This window comes from Zea mays, chromosome 1 (genome assembly GCF_902167145.1).
Source record: "Zea mays cultivar B73 chromosome 1, Zm-B73-REFERENCE-NAM-5.0, whole genome shotgun sequence".
Classification (NCBI taxonomy): domain Eukaryota; kingdom Viridiplantae; phylum Streptophyta; class Magnoliopsida; order Poales; family Poaceae; genus Zea; species Zea mays.
Genome location: NC_050096.1, coordinates 264,578,096 through 264,599,282, shown reverse-complemented (window position 1 = coordinate 264,599,282; position 21,187 = coordinate 264,578,096). Strand labels below are relative to the sequence as shown.

Here is a 21,187-nt window from a genome sequence, read left to right as displayed (position 1 = left end):
TCTAGTGGTCGAACAATAAAAATTAAAATTTAAAACAAGACAAAATATGAATAAGAAAAAACTACGCGTCAATGTTGCGATGGCTGAATGGCTGAATTGCGCAGGTGTATGAGCGCAGACAGAAGGGGGATGAACGGGTGGCAACGACATTGGTGCGGCGACATAACTGGTGAGAGCAAAATGGGAGCTAAGTGTGGCATCAACATTGGGGATAAAGTCAGGACGAGTACAACAAGGGGATGGTGACGACGGAGTCAAGCGCTTCTACCTTGTGTCGATCGGATACAACGATAACAGAACAGAAGAGGAATTGGGCTGCTTTAGAGAGTTGTGTAGTTGGATTGTTGGGCAGGATGGTGGATGTGTGCTGCATTTTTGCCTTCATATACTTACTATTTTTTCCCAATTCGCATCATATTCAACATATATATATATATATATATATATATATATATATATATATATATATATATATATATATATATATATATATATATATATATATATATATATATATATATATAAGAAGACAAAGAAATTAAGGTGGGGCCACGACCCCCTTTGCCCACCCCGTGGCTCCGCCAATTGCATTAGTTACCGAATTTTTCGCATTTTAATCCTTTAAAAAAATCCAGACGTAATCTCATTTTAGACCTTTCTTTCTGCCACAACCCATGTCGTCAACGCCACCGAGGTAACACGATTCGGCACCGTGACTTAGAACGTCATGGTAGGGCACTGAGTGATAGGTTGACGCCTACGTGGCTCCTATCTCAACGCCACAGATCATGGCGCCGAGCTCGACGCCAAAAATTGATTTGAACAACTCACACCTAGGATTACATTACTAAATTAATTACATATAGCATCGCTAATTTATCATAGCTTCGGTTTCAATATTTTTAACTAAATATATTTGATACTTAGGGTATTCCAGTGCCAGATTTTAAAAAATACCACATCAATTTTGTTTATAAAAAATAACTAATGATTTTTTACGTTCGATTCATACACGCACATATATTTCTATGTAGTTGGATCGATTATTCCAATTGCGGAAAGAATAGAAGTTAAGACAAGTTATTTACAAGCTTAGTAATAAATTAAGATTTGGTCTTAGAGATGTTGCAAGAGCAAGTATAATAAGATGGCATGAAGGAGTTCCAAGAGATTAATGGAAAGCGGGCTATGCTATTTATTAACTAAACACTTTATGTGAGAAGAAATGAACCAAGTATTAAATGTACTATCTATATCATAAGAGAGTATTAAATGTACTATTTATATAAATAGACAGTTATTATATCATAAGAGAGTCATAAGAGAGGAAATGCTATTGTTTTATGTTAACTAAATAGTCTGTCACATAAGGAATATAATGACATGACAAGATTTTAATAGAGAGAGAGATAGTTCATTAGAGATTACATCTTTTTATAGGTAAAAACTGATGTGGTGTTTTTGAAATCTAACACTGGAATAGATTAAGGATAAATTATGTTTAATTAAAAATTTTGAAACCCGAACTATGCTAATTTGACGATGCTATATGTAATTAATTAATTAATCTAATGATGCATGTGGGCCATTAACAATAATTCTTGGTGTCAAGCTCGGCGCCATGGTCTATCACCTATGGCACCGAGATAGCCGCCAACGTATCACTCGGTGCCCCCACCTATAGGTGTACATTCAGGCCGCCCGGCCCGGCCCGGCCCAAGCCCGAAAAGGCCCGCATTCTTTGAATTTCGGGCCGGGCCGGCCGGCCCACGGGTCTAGCCCTCGGCCCACGGTCCGGCCCGTAATTGCTTAAACGTGTCAGGCTCATTTCGGGCGGCCCGAAATTATAAAAGCCCAAAATTCATATTAGAGCCCGAAATTCACACCAGGGCCCGAAATTCACATTAGAGCCCGAAAATAAAAAAAATTAATAAAACAAATAAAAGATAAGACAAATAAATTTGACCAAAAGCAAACTTAATATTTGTATTAAGTTACTAGAGCTATGCAATGACTACCTCGTTTACAAATCATTTTTGTTAGAAAGAAAAAGAGTATAATCGGCTCTATATAAAGTTTGTAATTTCAGTTCATTATCTAATGTTCATAACAAAAATAAAATTACATCACATACTCTAATTCAAAGCTACAAAAAAACATCTAACTAACATTATCTATAGCTTTGTGTTCTTTATCAAGTACATGAAATTGTGGAATGAAGTGTGATTTTTTAATAAATATATGGGTCTTTTCGTGCCTCTATATGGGCCATTTCGTGCCTGCCTTAAACGGGTTGTGCTCGTGCCCGCCCATGGGCCGCGACCTCGGCCCAAACCCGGCCCGATATATCGGGCCGTGCCGACCCGGCACTAAAATATTTCGTGTCGTGCCGTGCCTGGACCGTGCTTTTTTCCGTGCTTCGGGCCGGCCCATCAGGCCCGGCCCAAATGTACACCTATACCCCCACCTCGACGTCGTTACAAGGGCTCGAAAAAAAGCTCGAGCTCGACGAGCTGGCTTGGGCTCGCGGCAACTCGGCTCGGCTCGGACCGGCTCGACGCTCAGAACGAGCCCGAGCCGAGCCTGTTTTTGTGGTTCATGAAAAAATCGAGCCAGCTCACGAGCTGGATTGTGGTTCGATCCAACAATAATTTGTTACATAAAATCCTAATTAGCATATGATATTACTACCGAATAGACAATTAATCTATGTTATTTGAGATTATTATACAAAACTAATCGATTTTCTATATTATATTAGTGATATATCTATTTGACTAATTTAAATATGTTATTTAAAATATTTTTACAATTTTATATTATAATTTAGAGAGCATATCTACGTTTATGGCTAGACTTGTTTGCTCGCCAAGCCGCCTCGCGAGCCAGGAGCGAGCCGAGCCGCCTTTTCAAGCTCGCCGGATGGGCGAGCCGAGCTGAGCTTCGACTCTTCTCGTCTTCACCCTAGTCGTCACAATGTCGAGCCAGGTTATCACTGTGTCATAGGTTGTGACGTTGAGAAGAGGGTCAAAAAATAAGACATGCCATCTGGTGGGCCAAACGTAATTTTTTTTAAGAAAAATGGTCAAAATGCAAAAAAAAACGATAATAATCGCATGACGTCTATATAGGGGCGGACCTAGGTATAGTAGAGTGAGGGCACAGGCCCTCGCTTATTTCTTTAGTGTAAGTAGTAGAGACTAGATTTTCACTATAAATTCCCCTGCTCAGTTCAACTTAGATGTCCCTACTCTGGTGTTTTGATGCTTGTCTTCATAAGCGTGCCCTCACTCTTATTTTGCTCTGGGTCCGCCCCTGCGTCTATACGTCACTCTGCGAACACATAAGTGGGGAAGTGATCGTGAAGTTTTATGTGTGTATCTAACAACATGGTGGATAATTTTTCTGCAACTTTATGATGGAGTGTGAAAACATTGTTGCAAAGCACTCTTTGAGGGAGCTTCGGAAATTTCATGAAATTGGTCTCTAGTTTTTTCTTTTAAGTTAGAGCTTACGAAGCTGAAACTGTTTGTATGAAAAAAGTGATCGAAACTGAAATTTTTGAAGCGGAGCTCTTCTAAAAGACTAAGGGCGTGTTCGGCTGGCTGCAAGCCGACACTGTTGCAGCTGTTTGGACTGCTGCAGCTGCAATCCATAGAGAGAAAAATACTGTAGAAGCCGCAGCCGTAGCCGGATTGCAGCCGCAGCAAGCCGCAGCGAACAAGCTGTAATTTATGAGTTTGGATGGTGTTTGAACAAGTGTCGTTTATTGATCATAGAAATGTGAGCCGCGAGGGCGTGCGTAACGGCTCTCTCCCGCACGTTCCTCTCGTCATCGGCCTCTCACGGTCCAGGCTCCAGCGATCCGATCCGACCGCCGTCCACGCGCCACGGCCCACGCACGTGGGCATGCACAGGCGCACAGCACAGCGCGTGTCCCGCACAGCTCAGCTGCCTGCTTAAGACTCTGGTGCGCGTACACCAGACACCGGATGCCTTCCTTGCACTGGCCCGCGTCGGGACCTACGTGCTAGCGCCATACCATAGGCGGAGGCCACCCCCGCGTAGGCGTAGCCGCGTAGGCATACGATTCCTGCGTCATCTCGCCTCCCGTGGTCGACGAGCTCGCGTCCACGTTTAAATGGCTCCACTCACACTTGGCCTCGTTCTGCTGCAGCTCGTCCCTTTTGCCCCAATCTTCTTCTCCAAACCACATCCTCTGGCCTCTGACAGGTGACGAGTCCCATGGGTGCCGCGGCGAGGAAGCCCGCCGCCGCTCTGCTGCCAATCTGGCTCTGTCTCGTCTGCGTGTCAAGTGAGTAGTAGCAATCTCTTTTTTGTCTCCTATTCTTTTTCCTTTTCGCGGAGCAGCGATCTCGATAGCGAGTCTCTCTAGAACTAGTGCACGGAAAGTTGGCGGATGGGGAAGGAAGGAAACCCCAGGCTTTACCCGCTGCCGAAAAGTTCTTCTGGAACTGGGATGGGTTTCATCTCTTTTCTGGGCGGTTGATTGAGTGGGGTTGATCGAGTTGGGGTGGGGGAGTGTTATCCTATATTCATCGGCTGCCAGCTTTACGCGATTGGTGATGCGGGAGCCGTACATTGCGCGCGTGCAGGAGCGCAGCCGTACATCGGCGTGAACTACGGCGAGGTAGCGGACAACCTGCCGTCGCCGGACAAGACGGCGAGGCTGCTCAAGTCGACGTCCATCTCCAAGGTGCGGCTGTACGGCGTGGACGCGGGGCTGATCCGCGCGCTGGCGGGGTCCGGCATCTCCGTGGTGGTGGGTGTGGCCAACGGCGAGATCCCCACGCTGGCCGCCGACCCGGCCGCGGCGTCGCGGTGGCTGGCCGCCAACGTGCTGCCCTTCGTCCCGGCGACCACCATCTCCGCCGTGGCCGTGGGCAACGAGGTGCTGGAGTCCGGGGACGCCGCGCTGGCCGCCGCGCTCCTCCCGGCCATGCAGAACCTCCGCGCCGCGGCGGCGGCCGCGGGGGACGGCGCCGCGGGGATCCGGTTCTCCACCGTGAACACCATGGGCGTGATGGCGCAGTCGGAGCCGCCGTCCGCGGGCGCGTTCCACCCGGACGTCGCGCCGCAGCTGCAGCAGATCCTGGGATTCCTGAGCAAGACCGGCGCGCCCTTCATGGTCAACCCCTACCCGTGGTTCGCGTACCAGTCGGACCCGCGGCCGGAGACGCTGGCCTTCTGCCTGTTCCAGCCCAACGCCGGGCGCGTGGACGGCGGGTCCAAGGTCAGGTACGCCAACATGTTCGACGCGCAGCTGGACGCCGTGAAGTCGGCGCTGGTGCGCGCCGGATACGGGGGCGTGGACATCGTGGTGGCCGAGACGGGGTGGCCGACCAGGGGCGACGCCGGGGAGCCCGGCGCCACGGTGGAGAACGCCAGGGCCTACGTGTCCAACCTGGTGGCGCACCTGCGGTCCGGCGCCGGCACGCCGCTGATGCCGGGGAGGTCGGTGGACACGTACCTGTTCGCGCTGTACGACGAGGACCTCAAGCCGGGGCCGACGTCGGAGCGCTCGTTCGGGCTGTACCACACGGACCTGACCATGGCGTACGACGCCGGGCTGACCTCCAACTCCAACGCCGGGGGAGGTACAGGTACTGCGGCGCCGGCGCAGCCCAAGGCGGGCGGGTGGTGCGTGGCGCGGGACGGCGCTTCGGACGCGGAGCTGCAGGCGGACCTGGACTACGCGTGCTCGCAGGTGGGCGTCGACTGCGGCGCCATCCAGCCCGGCGGCGCGTGCTTCGAGCCCAACACGGTGCACGCCCACGCAGCGTACGCCATGAACCAGCTGTACCAGGCGGCCGGGCGGCAACCGTGGAACTGCGACTTCCGGGCGTCCGCCACGCTCACCTCCGAGAACCCAAGTACGTGTGCCCGCGTCGTCCCTGTCTATCTCCGATTTCTCTTGCTCTGCTGTTGCTTCTTGTTGAATCGGCCACATGCCATGCATTGGTATGCTTCTTGATAACGTCAGCCGTCGCTGCTCGCTAGCTAGGCAGGCCTGAATTTGTTGGGTTTTGTCCATGCGGAGATCTCGCAGTTCCGCATGACAATGGTGACATGACATGTGCATAAGTATCTCCGTGCTTGCTTTGCTAGAAAACCTAACTCTGCCTACGATCCCTGCAGGCTACGGCGCATGCGTGTACACCGGGGGAGGCCAATAATACACCGCGTGGCAGCGCACGATTAGTTTTGCGTGTACCATGCATGATGCCGAGCGAGGGAAGTTGGGCCCACAGGCTACAGCAAGGAGGTCTGGACTACCATGGATGCCAATGCGATCCACGGAGGCGAAGCATCCTCTTGTTTGGCGCGTCCTTTCCAGATGCCTTGCCTGCCAGGCTGGGATGTGTTTGTAACTTCGTGTAAAAAGAACTGTTAGATGTTTGCCAGTGTCACGTGATCTTTGTGCATATAGTACGCGTGTCTTAATTTACAAGTGGAATGAGATTGTATGTGTGATTAATTTTTTTAAATAATGTTTTATATATAAAAATGTTAGAATATAGTATAAATGAATTGTCTGTATCCTCCTATTAACTTAATCATTTTGCATTGAATTAGTTGGTACATATAACTTATATGGTATTAGCGTAATTAAAATAAAATAATTGTTGCTCGCTCTTATATTCCATGTCTGAGACCCAAGAGGGGCTCAACATGAGTGAGAGTGTTAGAATATATTATAAGTGAATTGTCCACCTCCTCTCATTAGTTTAAGCTTTTGGGTTGAACTGATTGGTACATGCAACTTAATAAAAAAATAATCTTTATTCAGGTTCGAGTGTTCGGTTTCCCTCGACCATATATCTAGCCACCGTTGTCGCTAACACAAACACATCATTTTCACTTTTCAAATCGACGGGCTCGATTTGAAGTTTGAATAGATCATTTTGGGAGAAGCTTGGCCACGAAGATTCCCGGTCCCTAGACCCGCCACTCAGTGGGCGCGCTATAAAAAGAGCATCTGATTGTTGGGGCGCGTTAGTCAGTTAGAAGAGGTAGACACACTAGCCCTGAAAGGACCTGTCCCTGATCGAATCTTGCGGCACCGAGCCTAGGCCCGGGTGTGGCGGAGCCTCATGAGGGAGGACGGACGTGTCAGAAGGGAACCACTCGAGTGGGTCCTGCGCCCGGCCCTGGACTTAACTGTCATAAATGACTGACCGCATTAACCATGTCTAGCACCAAGCCGTAGAGTACTACTCTTCCCACTGATGAGCTATAGACCCCTCGGACCTCGTAGCACTCATGACCTACAAGCCCCTAAACTGTGGCGTATTAACAGCCCACGCACCCTCTCGAGCTGCGACGTACTCATGGCTTATCGGACTAGGCGTTAGTACGCTGACCTCCCGCAAGGCACTACACGACGGACTTGTCGGCGTTTCGACCCCGGGGGGTCCCTAGACCGACGAGTAAATTGTCGCTGCGTGCCCTAGCCCAGATGGGTTGGCGCGAGACGGAACACAAAGGGGAAAAACCGTGGCTCCGTGTTATCCTGCACCAGAGTGGGTGCGCTTGCAGTAGGGGTTACAAGCGTTCACGAGGGAGAGAGAGAGTCCTGCGCGACCACCCTCCCGAATGAGGTCCCTGTCCCTTCCTTTTATAGATGCAAGGAGAGGGTCCAGGTGTACAATTGGGGTGTAGCAATATGCTAACGTGTCCGGAAGAGAGGAGCCGGAGCCCTATGTACATGCCAACGTGGCTGTCGCAGAGGTGCTAGAGCCCTGTGTTCATGGTGTCGTGGCCGTCAGAGGAGCGTTTGAGCTGTAGAAGCACAGCTGTCGGGGCTGTCGGGACCTTGCTGACGTCTCCTTGCTTCCGTAAGGGACTGAGAGCCACCGTCGTCATGGACGCACGCGGGGAGCCATCATTACTTGTTACCGGGGCGAGCCTGGATGGGACGCCGGTCTTGTTCCCCCGTAGCCTGAGCTAGCTAGGGGTAGGATAATGATGTACCCCCTGCGGCGTGGTCGGTCTGAGCCCAAGGTCGGGCGAGGCGGAGATTCCTTCTGAGGCCGAGGCCGGGGTCGGGCGAGGACGTGATTCCTCCCGAGGTCGAGGTCGAGGTTGAGGGCGGGCCCTAGGGTCGGGCGAGACGGAGACCACCTTCTGAGGTCGAGGTTGAGGCCGAGCCCTGGGGTCGGGCGAGGCGGAGACCACCTTCCGAGGCCGAGGCGGGGGCCGAGCCCTGGGGTCGGGCGAGGCGGAGAGTTCTCCTGAGGCCGAGGCCTAAGGTCGGGCGAGGCGGAGCTTTCTGTGGCGCCTGAGGCTGGACTCAGCTGCTGTCAGCCTCACCCTGGCGGGTGGCACAGCAGTCGGAGAGGGGCGAGCGGCGCTGTTTTCCTGTCAGGTCAGTCAGTGGGAGGGCAAAGTGACTGCGGTCACTTCGACCTTGCCGACTGAGGCGCGCATGTCAGGATAAGATGCCAGGCGATCCTTGCATTGAATGCGCCTGCGATACGGTCGGTTGGTTAGGCGATTTGACCAAGGTTGCTTCACTACAAAGCCTGCCCGAGCTGGGCTTCGGACGAGTCGAGGGTGCGCCCGTTGCTTGAGGAGGCCCTCGGGCAAGGCGTGAATTCGCCTGGGACTACAGTTCCCGCCCGAGGCTGGGCTCGGGCAAGGCGAGACCGCGTCCCTTGAAGCCTTGACCTGAATTGCGCCCATCAGTTTCTGTAGTTTGCGCCGATGGTGATTACCAGCCGAGTTTAGGAGTGTTGGGGGTACCTCTAAGTATGGTACCCGACAGTAGCCCCCGAGCCTCAAAGGGAGTGTTGGTACTCGCTTGGAGGTTTTGTCGCACTTTTTTGCAAGGGGACCGGCCTTTCTCGGTTATATTTTGTTCTGGTGGGTGCGCACGAGCGCACCCGCCGGGTGTAGCCCCCGAGGCCTCGGAGGAGTGGTTTGACTCCTCCAAGGTCTTAATGCCTTTCGTGATGCCTTGGTCGGTCTGGTTGTTCCCTCATGCGATCTGATCGTAGTCCGGGTGCATGGTCATGTTCTGAGTTTTCAGGCTGGTTTGTTGACGCTGTCAACGGTTTGTCCGGAGCCGGGTTTGCGAGAGCAGCCCCCGAGCCTCCGCACAGAGCAAGAGGATGATCAAGGACTGACTCGGCTTTTATCATACGCCCCTTCGTCGCCTTTCCGCAAGGAGGAGGGGGAAAGCGCCATGTTGCCCTCGGAGGGCGCCGAACATGGTGTCTCCAGTGAGTTGCTAACGAGTGATCCGAGTGGACGCCCATGCCCCGTTCGATAAGGGTCGGCTAGTGGCCCAGAGGCGTGCTCCAAAAGTACTTGCAGGTGATTTGCCGGACCCGGTCCCGTTCGATAGGGTCCGAGGGCTCGATGCCTCCCTCTGATGGGACTCCGTTACAAATCGCTCCTGCTAGTCTCGGAAATGTCCTAGGGTACCTCGGGAGCGTAGCCCGAGCCTCGGCCATGTATCGGACGTACCCAGAGTCATCCCTCGCTCTGCGTGCTCTGGGGCGGCTGTCGAACCCTTCGAGGGGCCAGCCTTCGAACCCCTGATCAATAGTGGGTGTGGAGCCCGAGTGCTCTGAGGTGGCTGTCGAACCCTTCCGAGGGGCCAGCCTTCGAACCTCTGATCAGTAATGAGCCTGAAGCCCGAGTGCTCTGGGCGGCTGTTGAACCCTTCCGAGGGGCCAGCCTTCGAACCCCTGATCAGTAGGAGGGCTCGGGGCCCGCTTCCTTCGCGGAGAAGGATCCCTTTCGAAATATCCCCTTTCCCGGACCCTGTAGCAAGAGAGAGAAAGGGGAAAAAGAAAAGGATACATATTTAAACGATGTGGCGCACCTTTTTTGACGCGGTCATTATTGCGGAGGTGAAACGTTCGCCCGCTTCGCCTGCCAAAGGTGTCGCTTGCCCTGCCGCGAAGTTAATGCGACGGGACGGGTGGTTCGCGGGGCAGCCGTTGCGCGAGCCGTTCGAGGGACGAAACACAGGCGCGTTGTCTTCACGCCGTGGGAGAGGGCTCCCCTGCTGCTCGAGGAGGGGATGTGAGCCTGCAGACGACTTGACTGCTGCTTCCGCTCGCCTGCCGCCGCCATTACTGCTGGCCCACTTTTGGCCATATCGACCGTCGCGCCTCCTCCCGCGGCTGACTGACCCGTGACCGATGTGCTCGGTTGGCACTGTTGGGCCATGCGCAGGGTTGCCTCGAGTCGCGGCACCGGTTCCGCAGTCGAGGAGGCGGCATTGGCGCAAGTGGCGGTGCAATTTTTCGCACGTAGTAACCGGCGCGCCGGTTACATGATGTGTGGGCCTGGGCCTCCATGCTGGATGCGTCGAAGTCGAAGGGGTGTGTCTCCGTGGTGCGGTTGCACGCCACCTGCATGGCGGTCCACCCTTTCAACCGTTGGTTTCGGCGAGGGTGGAGGAGTGCTTGTAACCACGGGGTGGTTACACGCTCCGCACGCGGCGGTTTGGCTTCTTCTGTCCTGGGCCAGCTTCCATGACGTGTGGGACCCAGCCCCCGTGTCGTAGGGGGAGGACCCTGGAGCACATCAGTGAAGACTTAGTCTGTGATGCCTGAGGATGCGAGTGGGGAGAGCCGCCTTTAAGAAGGGATCGACCCCCGGGTGGTAGCCATGCCTTCGCCCTCCCCTCACGCATCGCATCCTTCCACCTTCCGAGCCCCCGGATGGGAAGCGCCCGCGTTGCCTTCGTCTTATTGTTGGAGGAGCGCAACCTTACGGAGGTGGGCACCCTTCAGCCATCGCTCGACGTCAAGGATTTTCATCAGGCAGCCCGGCTGCATTCCCTCACCGATGGTCACCCAGGATGGTGACCACCAGTTTGATGGTGGGGAGAAGCAAGCCGGGATGCGGCCTCTGCCCCGCCCTCAGCTTCAAGGATCTTCATCATCCTTGCTGTGGAGGAGGGTGAGGCGAACCGGGGCCTGCCTTCGCGTGGGCTGGTGTCCCGCTTCTTCCTCCGGCATCTGGGGGTGGAAACCATCCTCCAGCTCTGTGGAGGAGGTGTCCTCCAGCCATGCGGGGGAAGGCGAACTGCTGCTGCCTGGCCAGGGTGCGGCATTCCGTCCTTTGTCCGGGCGACTGTGGTCGGCCGTACCGGAGGGTCTCACAACATGTCGTACGCCGTGAGGGCGGTACTCGTGTTCTGAGACGGTCCCGTTCTCGTTCTTGCGGTGAGGACGGGAGTGAGGACCTACCGGTGCGCTTTGGGGCGGCCGGTGTTCGCTGGTGCGGTGTTGGTGGGCAGGTGGCTGTCGTCGTCGGTGCTGAGGTGGTGGCAGCCAGAGAAGGTTTCTCTGCCGACGAGATCGTCAGCGCCACCTGCGGTCGGACCTCCGGCTCTTCGGCCTTGGCGGCTTGTCCTCGCCCCTCGAGTGGGGACGCGGGCGAGGGTGAAAGGGAATTAGGCTTACATCTATCTCCTAATTGATTTTGGTGGTTGAGTTGCCCAACACAAATAATTGGACTAACTAGTTTGCTCTAGTCTATATGTTCTACATGTGCCAAAGGTTCACAATAAGTCAATAAAAAGACGAAGAATGGGTTCAAACAAAGAGAGCAAGGGATAACCGAAGGCTGCCCTGGTCTGACGCACCGGACTGTCCGGTGCACCACCGGACTGTGTCCGGTGCACCAGGGGACTCCAAGCTGAACTCTTCACCTTCGGGAAATCTCAGAGACGCTTCGCTATAATTCACCGGACTGTCCGGTGCCCCAAGGGAGAGTGACTCTGAACTCGCTTGCTTCGGGAATCCGCTCCGCTAAAATTCACCGGACTGTCCGGTGCACACCGGACTGTCCGGTGCACACCGGACTGTCCGGTGTGACAGCGGAGCAACGACTACTTCGCGCGCAACGGTCGACTGCAACGCATTAAATGCGCGCTAGCGCGCGCAGAGGAGCATAGCACGCGCGGGTGGCACACCGGACAGCCTACAGGGCATGTCCGGTGCACCACCGGACAGCCAGGCGGGCCCACAAGACAGAGCTCCAACGGTCGAAACCCAACGGCCAGGTGACGTGGCTGGCACACCAGACAGTATCCGGTGGCGCACCGGACTGTCCGGTGCGCCCGTCGACAGCAACCTTGGCCAAACGGCTAGTTTGGTGGTTGGGGTTATAAATACCCCCAACCACCCCACATTCAAGTCATCCAAGTTTTCCACCTTCCAACTACTTACAAGAGCTAAGCATTCAATACAAGACACACCAAAGAGATCAAATCCTCTCCCAATTCCACTCAAAGCTTTAGTAATTAGAGAGAGTGATTGTTGTGTTCATTTGAGCTCTTGCGCTTGGATTGCTTCCTTTTCTCATTCTTTCTTGCGATCATCTCAATTGTAATCAAGGCAAGAGACACCAATTGTGTGGTGGTCCTTGTGGGAAGTTTGGTTCCCAATTGATTGAGAAGAGAAGCTCACTCGGTCCGAGGGACCGTTTGAGAGAGGGAAAGGGTTGAAAGAGACTCGGTCTTAGTGACCACCTCAACGGGGAGTAGGTTTGCAAGAACCGAACCTCGGTAAAACAAATCCTTGTGTCTCACCCTTCATTCACTTGCGATTTGTTTTCACGCCCTCTCTCGGACTCGTTTACATTTCTAACGCTAACCCGGCTTGTAGTTGTGATTAAGTTTGTAAATCTCAGATTCGCCCTATTCACCCCCCTCTAGGCGACTTTCAGAGGGCCTTGTCGCAGCAGCGTCTGCCCTGAGGTCATCGTTGCTGCTGTTTAGCTGCCCGGAGCGGAGGTCGTTGTCGCTGCTGCTGCAGTGGTCGGCGGCGAGCCAACTGGAGCTTGTCGTCCCGCAGGCCCTCCGATGTGCAGGTTGTTCATACCCGCGGGAGTGGAACCGGAGTTCCGTTTGTAATGGCACCTTGAGTGCCGGTGTTTGTTCATTGTGGCTGTCGAGGCCTGAACATCTAGGTATTTGAGTGTAATACCGTGTTTCTTCCTCATTTCAAGTACTAGGACTCGCCTGCCGGCTAGCTGAACCGCTTAACCAAGTGTGAGTTGCCCTGTGCGAAAGGTGACGAGTGAGGTATCCGTATCCTGGAGGCATAGGAGTCCCTCGGCTCGGTCGGCCTTACCACCCAAGGCTTCTCTTGCTTAGTTAAAGAACCCTCGGCTGCTCTGCGATGAGCCGGAGCCGGAGGCAGCGGTGTCAGTGTGGACAGAGGCAGAGTCAGCTCGAGAAGAAGCTTTGTTGGCCTGGGAGCACGTGCCCTCCCTGGCCAGGAGGTGCAGCAGCAGCGGCTGGAGCTTGGCCAGGTCGTCCGCTGGCGAGACCAACCCCGGAGTCAGGCTACCGAGGCCATGAGTCGGGCTGATGTCCTCGGGGGACAGCTGGCTGCGGCTACGGAGCGGTCGGTCGAGGTGTTTGCCCGGGCCGGGACCCTTACAGAGACCTTGGCTATGATGGCCCGAGCTTGGTGCTGGCCTCCTCCTTCGAGGTGGAGATCCTTCTGCCCGCGTCGCCGTCCGAGGCCGGGCTAGATTCCTCCGAAGGTGGAGACGACGCGCGAGGGTGATGCTGCTCCCTTTGTTGATGTCTGAACCTGCAGGGAGAGTTTGTCTGTAGTGTGCGTATATTTTTCATGGCCGCCGAGGCCCAAACATATCATTGTCATGTTGTAAAGCTGCATTTCCTTTCCTCTTGTTTCGAGTATCAGGACTTGTTCGTCGGTAGCAGAATCATTTATCCGAGCGAGAGTTACTTTTCACGGAAGGTGACGAGTGAGATATCCGTATCCCGGAGGCGTAGGAGTCCCTCGGCTCGGTCGGCCTCGTCGCTTACGTGCACTCTTACTTGTTCGTAGGATTTTGTTATCGATATAGTCGAGAAGGCACGAAAATCGTTCTGGCAGAAAAGTTTTTGAGCGTTAAGACTTGTTCGGTCAGCAGAACCGCTTATCCGAGCGTGAGTTACTTATCGCAGAAGGTGATGAGTGAGGTATCTGTATCCCGGAGGCGTAGGAGTCCCTCGGCTTGGTCGGCCTTGCTGCTTACGTGTACTCCGTCGTTTTCAGGATCCCGCTATTGAAGCAGTCGAAAAGCGCGAAAGATGTTCTGGCAGAAAGACTTTTTCTGAGGAAAATTTTGACACGGAGGGGGTTCCCCCCTTCTAGCCCCCGAGGGAGGGTCGGGCTTTGCCGAGGCAAGGTTGACCCTTCCTTGACGGTTAGACTTTATTTGTGTATGTATAGAAAACGAGGTATATGAACGACTTGAAAACATCTTAAGGGTAAAAGCGACGTAGCTGTCGGATGTTCCAAGCGTTGCTGTAGACCTCGCCTTGATTGTTGGCCAGCTTGTATGTTCCGGGCTTCAAAATCTTGGCGATGATGAATGGCCCCTCCCAGGGAGGAGTAAGCTTGTGGCGCCCTCGGGCGTCTTGCCGCGACCGAAGCACCAAGTCTCCTACTTGGAGGTCTCAGGGCCGGACCCCTCGGGCGTGGTAGCATCGCAGAGACTACTGATATCGCGCCGAGTGTAGCAAGGCCACATCCCGAGCTTCTTCCAGCTGGTCCAGCGAGTCTTCTCGGCTGGTCTGGTTGCTTTGGTCGTCGTACGCCCTTGTCCTCAGGGAACCGTATTCTGAGTCTGTGGGCAAGACAGCCTTGGCCCCATAGACTAGAAAGAACGGTGAGAAACCCGTGGCTCGGCTTGGCGTCGTCCTCAGACTCCAGACCACCGAGGGTAGTTCCTTCATCCACCGCTTGCCGCACTTGTTGAGGTCGTTGTAGATCCTCAGCTTAGGTCCCTGCAGAATCATGCCGTTGGCACGCTCCACCTGCCCATTTGTCATGGGGTGAGCCACGACGGCCCAGTCCACCCGGATGTGGTGGTCCTCGCAGAAGTCCAGGAACTTCTTCCCAGTGAACTGGGTGCCATTGTTGGTGATGATGGAGTTCGGGACCCCGAAGCAATGGATGATGTTGGTGAAGAACGCCACCGCCTGCTCGGACCTTATGATGGTTAGGGTCGGACCTCGATCCACTTGAAGAATTTGTCGATGGCGACCAGCAGGTGCGAGAAGCCCCCGGGTGCCTTCTGCAAGGGACCGACGAGGTCCAGACCCACACAGCAAACGGCCAAGTGATGGGTATCGTCTGTAGGGCCTGAGCGGGCAGGTGCGTTTGTCTTGCGTAGAATTGACACCCCTGGCAGGAGCGTACAATCCTAGTGGCGTCGGCCACCGCAGTCGGCCAGTAGAAGCCTTGTCGGAAGGCGTTCCCGACGAGGGCCTGAGGTGCTGCGTGGTGACCGCAAGCCCCCGAGTGTATCTCTTGCAATAGCTCCTGTCCTTCAGCGATGGATATGCATCGTTGGAGGATGCCTGAGGGGCTGCGGTGGTAGAGCTCCTTTTCATCACCCAGTAAGACAAATGACTTGGCGCGCCGCGCCAGTCGTCGAGCTTCAGCTTTGTCGAGGGGGAGCTCTCCTCGGTGGAGATATTGCAGGTACGGGGTCTGCCAGGTTCGATTAGGCGTGACCCCATTCCGCTCTCCCTCGACACGCAGTGCCTCACCCTCGGCGGCCGAGGGTGCCTCGGGCTGGGCCGAGGCCTCCTCGGGCTCGGGCGTGTTGTCGGTCTTGACGGAGGGTTGATGTATGTCTCTGGAGAAGACATCCGGGGGAACCGATGTCCGCCCCGAGGCTATCTTAGCCAGCTCTTCCGCAGTCTCGTTGTACCGTCGGGCGACGTGGTTGAGCTCGAGTCCGTAGAACTTGTCTTCCAGGCGCCGAACCTCGTCGCAGTAGGCCTCTATCTTCCGATCGCGGCAGTGGGAGTTCTTCATGACTTGGTCGATGACAAGCTGCGAGTCGCCACGAGCGTCGAGGCGCCGAACCCCTAGCTCGATGGCGATGCGCAACCCGTTGACCAGAGCCTCGTACTCGGCCACGTTGTTTGACGCTGGGAAATGGAGGCGCAACACGTAGCAGAGGTGCTTCCCGAGGGGTGAGATGAAGAGTAGGCACACACCTGCTCCTGTTTTCATCAGCGACCCATTGAAGTATATGGTCCAGAGTTCAGGTTGGATCGGAGCTGTTGGTAGCTGGGTGTCGACCCATTCAGCCACGAAGTCTGCCAAGACTTGGGACTTGATGGCCTTCCGAGGAGCGAACGAGATTGTCTCGCCCATGATCTCCACCGCCCACTTTGCTATCCTACCCGAGGCCTCTCGGCACTGGATGATCTCCCCCAGGGGAAAGGATGACACCACAGTCACCGGATGAGACTCGAAGTAGTGTCGCAACTTTCGCCGCGTCAGAATGACTGCGTACAGTAGCTTCTGAATTTGCGGGTAGCGGATCTTGGTCTCGGATAGCACTTCGCTGATGAAGTAGACCGGCCTCTAGACGAGAAGTGCATGCCCTTCTTCTCGTCTCTCGACTACGATCGCGGCGCTGACCATCTGAGTGGTTGCGGCTACGTAGATCAAGAGGGCTTCTCCTGCAGCGGGGGGCACCAAGATGGGCGCTCTTGTAAGGAGTGCCTTTAAGTTTCCGAGGGCTTCCTCGGCCTCGGGGGTCCAAGAGAAGCGCTCGATCTACCTAATGAGGCGATACAAGGGTAGGCCTCTTTCACCGAGGCGCGAGATGAAGCGGCTCAAAGCTGCAAGGCATCCCATGACCCTTTGTACTCCTTTCAAGTCCTTGATAGGCCCCATGTTGGTGATGGCCGCGATTTTCTCCGGGTTGGCCTCGATGCCCCGCTCGGAGACGATGAACCCCAGGAGCATGCCTCGGGGGACTCCGGAGACAGATTTCTCGGGGTTGAGTTTCACGCCCTTCGCCCTCAGACACTTGAATGTCGTTTCAAGGTCAGAGAGGAGGTCGGAGGCTTTTCTCGTCTTGACTACGATGTCATCGACGTAAGCCTCGACTGTTCGGCCGATGTGCTCTCCGAACACGTGGTTCATGCACCTTTGGTATGTCGCACCTGCATTCCTCAAACCAAATGGCATAGTAATATAGCAGTACATGCCAAAAGGTGTGATGAAAGAAGTCGCGAGCTGGTCGGACTCTTTCATCTTGATTTGGTGATACCCTAAGTAGGCGTCGAGGAATGACAGGGTTTCGCACCCAGCAGTGGAATCCACGATTTGATCGATGCGAGGTAGAGGGTAGGGAACCTTCGGACATGCTTTGTTTAGACCAGTGTAGTCTACACACATCCTCCATTTCCCACCTTTCTTTTTCACAAGCACAGGGTTGGTTAACCATTCGGGATGGAATACCTCTTTGATGAACCCCGCAGCCATCAGCTTGTGGATCTCCTTGCCTATGGCTCTGCGCTTTTTTTCATCGAAACGGGCAGAGGCTGCTTCATGGGTCGGGCTCCAGCTCGGATATCCAGCGAGTGCTCGGCGACATCCCTCGGTATGTCAGGCATGTCCGAGGGACTCCACGCAAAAACCTCGGCGTTCGCGCGGAGAAAGTCGACAAGTACTGCTTCCTATTTGGGGTCGAGCTCGGAGCCGATCCGAACTTGCTTGGAGGCGTCGTTGCTGGGGTTGAGAGGGACGGACTTAACCGCCTCTGCTGGCTCGAAGTTGCCGGCGTGGCGCTTTGCATCTGGCACCTCCTTGGAGAGGCACCCCAGGTCGGCGATGAGGGCCTCGGACTCGGCGAGGGCCTCAGCGTACTCCACACACTCCACGTCACATTCGTACGCGTGTCGGTATGTGGATCCAACGGTGATGACCCCGTTAGGGCCCAGCATCATGAGCTTGAGGTAGGTGTAGTTGGGGACGACCATGAACTTGGCGTAGCACGGTCTCCCCAGCACCGCGTGGTAGGTTCCTCGGAACCCGACCACCTCGAACGTGAGGGTTTCCTTTCGGAAGTTGGAGGGAGTCCCGAAGCAGACGGGCAGATCGAGTTGTCCAAGGGGCTGGACGCGCTCCCCGGGGATAATCCCGTGAAAGGGCGCCGCACCAGCCTGGATCGTGGACAGATCGATCTGCAAGAGCCCGAGGGTCTCGGCGTAGATGATGTTGAGGCTACTGCCTCCGTCCATGAGGACCTTGGTGAGCCTGACATTGCCAATGATGGGGTCGACAACGAGCGGGTACTTTCCTGGGCTCGGCACGTGGTCGGGGTGGTCGCCTTGGTCGAAGGTGATGGGCTTGTCGGACCAGTCTAGGTAGACTGGCGCCGCCACCTTCACCGAGCAGACCTCTCGGCGCTCCTGCTTACGGTGCCGAGCCGAGGCGTTCGCCACTTGCCCACCGTAGATCATGAAACAGTCGTGGACCTCAGAGAACTCCTCTGCCTTGTTGCCCTCCTTCTTGTCGTTGTCAAGGCCTTTGCCACCTTCCATCGGGGGCCCGGCCTTATGGAAGTAGCGCCGAAGCATGACGCATTCCTCAAGGGTGTGCTTGACAGGACCCTGATGATAGGGGCACGACTCCTTGAGCATCTTGTCGAAAAGGTTGGCCCCTCCGGGAGGCTTCCGAAGGTTCCTATGCTCGGCGGCAGCAATAAGATCTGCGTCGGTGGCGTCGCGTTTCGCTTGCGACTTCTTCTTGCCTTTCTTCTTCGTGCCGCGCTGGGCGGACGCCTCAGGGACGTCTTCCTGCTGGCGTCCCTGAGGCTGCTTATCCTTCCGGAAGATGGCCTCGACCGCCTCCTAACCAGAGGCGAACTTGGTGGCAATATCCATTAACTCGCTCGCCCTGATGGGAGTCTTGCGACCCAGTTTGCTCACCAGGTCGCGGTAAGCGGTGCCGGCAAGGAATGCGCCGATGACATCCGAGTCGGTGATGTTGGGCAGCTCGGTGCGCTGCTTCGAAAACCGCCAGATGTAGTCCCGTAGGGATTCCCCTGGCTGCTGGCGGCAGCTTCGGAGATCCCAGGAGTTCCCAGGGCGCACGTATGTGCCCTGGAAGTTTCCAGCGAAGGCTTTGACCAGATCGTCCCAATTGGAGATCTGCGCAGGAGGCAAATGCTCCAGCCAGGCTCGGGCAGCGTCAGAGAGGAACGGGGGGAGGTTGCGGATGATGAGGTTGTCATCATCCGTTCCACCTAGCTGGTAGGCCAGCCGGTAGTCCGCAAGTCACAGTTCCGGCCTTGTTTTCCCCGAGTACTTGGTGATGGTAGTCGGGGCTCGGAACCGGGTCGGGAACGACGCCCGTCGTATGGCCCGGCTGAAGGCTTGCAGACCAGGTGGTTCGGGCGAGAGGCTCCGATCCTTCCCACTGTCGTAGCGTCCCTCACGCCTGGGGTGGTAGCCTCGGCGCACCTTTTCGTCGAGGCGGGCTCGACGGTCGTGGCGGCGGTGCTCGTTGCCGAGGCGACCCGGGGCCGTAGGCGTCGCGTCCCGCGTGTGCCCGGTGTGGACCGAGGCTTCCCGCATGAATCGGGAAGTCGCGGCGCGATGCTCCGGGGGTACCCTTGCCTTCGGAAGGCAGAGCTCTCGGCCCGTCGGACCGCGGCATCCTCCAGGAGATTCTTGAGTTCTCCCTTGATACGCCGCCCCTCGGTGGTGGATGGCTCTGGCATTGCTCGGAGTAGTATTGCCGCTACAGCTAGGTTCTGGCCGACCCCACTGGAAGCCGGGGGCAGCCTTGCCCTGGCATCGTCAGTGATACGGCGCTGGATGCCCTGGGCCTGATGACGCGCTTCTCTGGCTAGTGCTCGGCCTGCCCACTCCTGCTCGATGTTTTTCGGAGCTGCACAAGTTGTCCTGCTTCCTCGTCGAGCTTGGCCTGCATCTCGCGGATTTGCTTGAGCTGTGTGTCCTGACCCCCCACAGGGACTGGGACCATAGCTAGCTCCCGCAGGATGTCAACGCGAGGCGCAGGCCCAGGGGGATCATCGTCCTCCGGCATACCAAGGTGGTTGCCTTCGTCGTGACCCCCTAGATCGACGTAGAAACATTCGCGACTTGGGCCACAACCCTCGTCGTCAAGGCTGTGGCCATCATCGGAGCAATCAGAGAGGCAATAGTCACATGCGGTCATGACGTCTCGCATGGCGCTAGGATTACCGAGCCCAGAGAAATCCCAACCAGAATCGGTCTCGTCTTCTTCCTCGAAACCCGGGGGCCCGTAGGCCGAGACGGCCGTCAGTCGGTCCCAGGTCGACCACATGTGGTACTCCAGAAGGTTAGGATATGCCTTTATGAAAGCGATCACCGAAGCGGGATCGCTTGGTGGATCGAAGCTGAATTTAAAAAGCACAGGGTGAAAAACGGACGGTACCTCTCGATCGATGGATGGTGACGAAGTCGCGTCGGGGACGGACTGCACCGTTATCTCAGGTACGAGGCTAACGCCCAGCAGGCCCTTCGCGAGCGTGCTGGCGTCATCTGTCCGCTTGGGGTTGGTGTGTTGCGGGGAAATGACACTCGTCGTCGTCTCAGGCGCGAGGTCAGCGCCCGACGTGTCCCCCACTGGGGTGCCGACGTCGTCGACTTGCTCGACCGCCGATGAGGTGCCGCCTCCTGCTTGGCCACGGTTGCCCCGCCTCCTCCTCCTGCGGCGAGGAAGGCGACAAAACAAACTCGGATGCTGCTCTTCCGCCATGGAGAGAAGACGTCGCCAAGTCCGCCGCCGCCAGGCGGGCTGACGATCGGCGTTGTCGTTGTCGCGCTGTGGGGGAAGGAGTACCATGTCGTAGCTGCCGTCGAGGGACATGAACTCGAGACTCCCGAAACGAAGCAGCGTCCCGGGCTGAAGAGGTTGTTGGAGACTACCCATCTGGAACTCGACGGGAAGTTGTTCGTCAACACGCAGCAGGCCCCTACCTGACGCGCCAACTGTCGGCGTTTCGACCCCAGGGGGTCCCTGGACCGACGAGTAAATTGTCGCTGCGTGCCCCAGCCCAGATGGGTTGGCACGAGACGGAACACAAAGGGGGAAAACCACGGCTCCGTGTTATCCTGCGCCATAGTGGGTGCGCTTGCAGTAGGGGTTACAAGCGTTCGTGAGGGAGAGAGAGAGTCCCGCGCGACCACCCTCCTGTATGAGGGCCCTGGCCCTTCCTTTTATAGATGCAAGGAGAGGGTCCAAGTGTACAATTAGGGTGTAGCAATATGCTAACGTGTCCGGCAGAGAGGAGCCGAAGCCCTATGTACATGCCAACGTGGCTGTCGGAGAGGTGCTAGAGCCCTGTGTTCATGGTATCGTGGCCGTCGGAGGAGCGT

General features: G+C 55.7%; 1 protein-coding gene across 1 annotated transcript; it reads left to right on the top strand.

Annotated features, from left to right (window-relative positions):
- Positions 1–4,087: 4,087 nt before the first annotated feature.
- Positions 4,088–6,595, top strand: LOC100281994 (uncharacterized). The gene is made up of 3 exons (NM_001154909.2): positions 4,088–4,315; positions 4,617–5,894; positions 6,160–6,595. Exons 1-3 carry the CDS (start codon positions 4,246–4,248, stop codon positions 6,195–6,197), a joined length of 1,386 nt encoding a protein of 461 aa, NP_001148381.1. The 5' UTR covers positions 4,088–4,245; the 3' UTR covers positions 6,198–6,595.
- Positions 6,596–21,187: the final 14,592 nt, after the last annotated feature.

Bases quoted from the DNA above. Each gene is read 5' to 3' on its own strand.
- LOC100281994 (NM_001154909.2), top strand. From the start codon at position 4,246: ATGGGTGCCGCGGCGAGGAAGCCCGCCGCCGCTCTGCTGCCAATCTGG. The intron at 4,316-4,616 runs GTGAGTAGTAGC...GCGCGCGTGCAG, and splicing joins CTGTCTCGTCTGCGTGTCAA to GAGCGCAGCCGTACATCGGC. The intron at 5,895-6,159 runs GTACGTGTGCCC...CGATCCCTGCAG, and splicing joins GCTCACCTCCGAGAACCCAA to GCTACGGCGCATGCGTGTAC.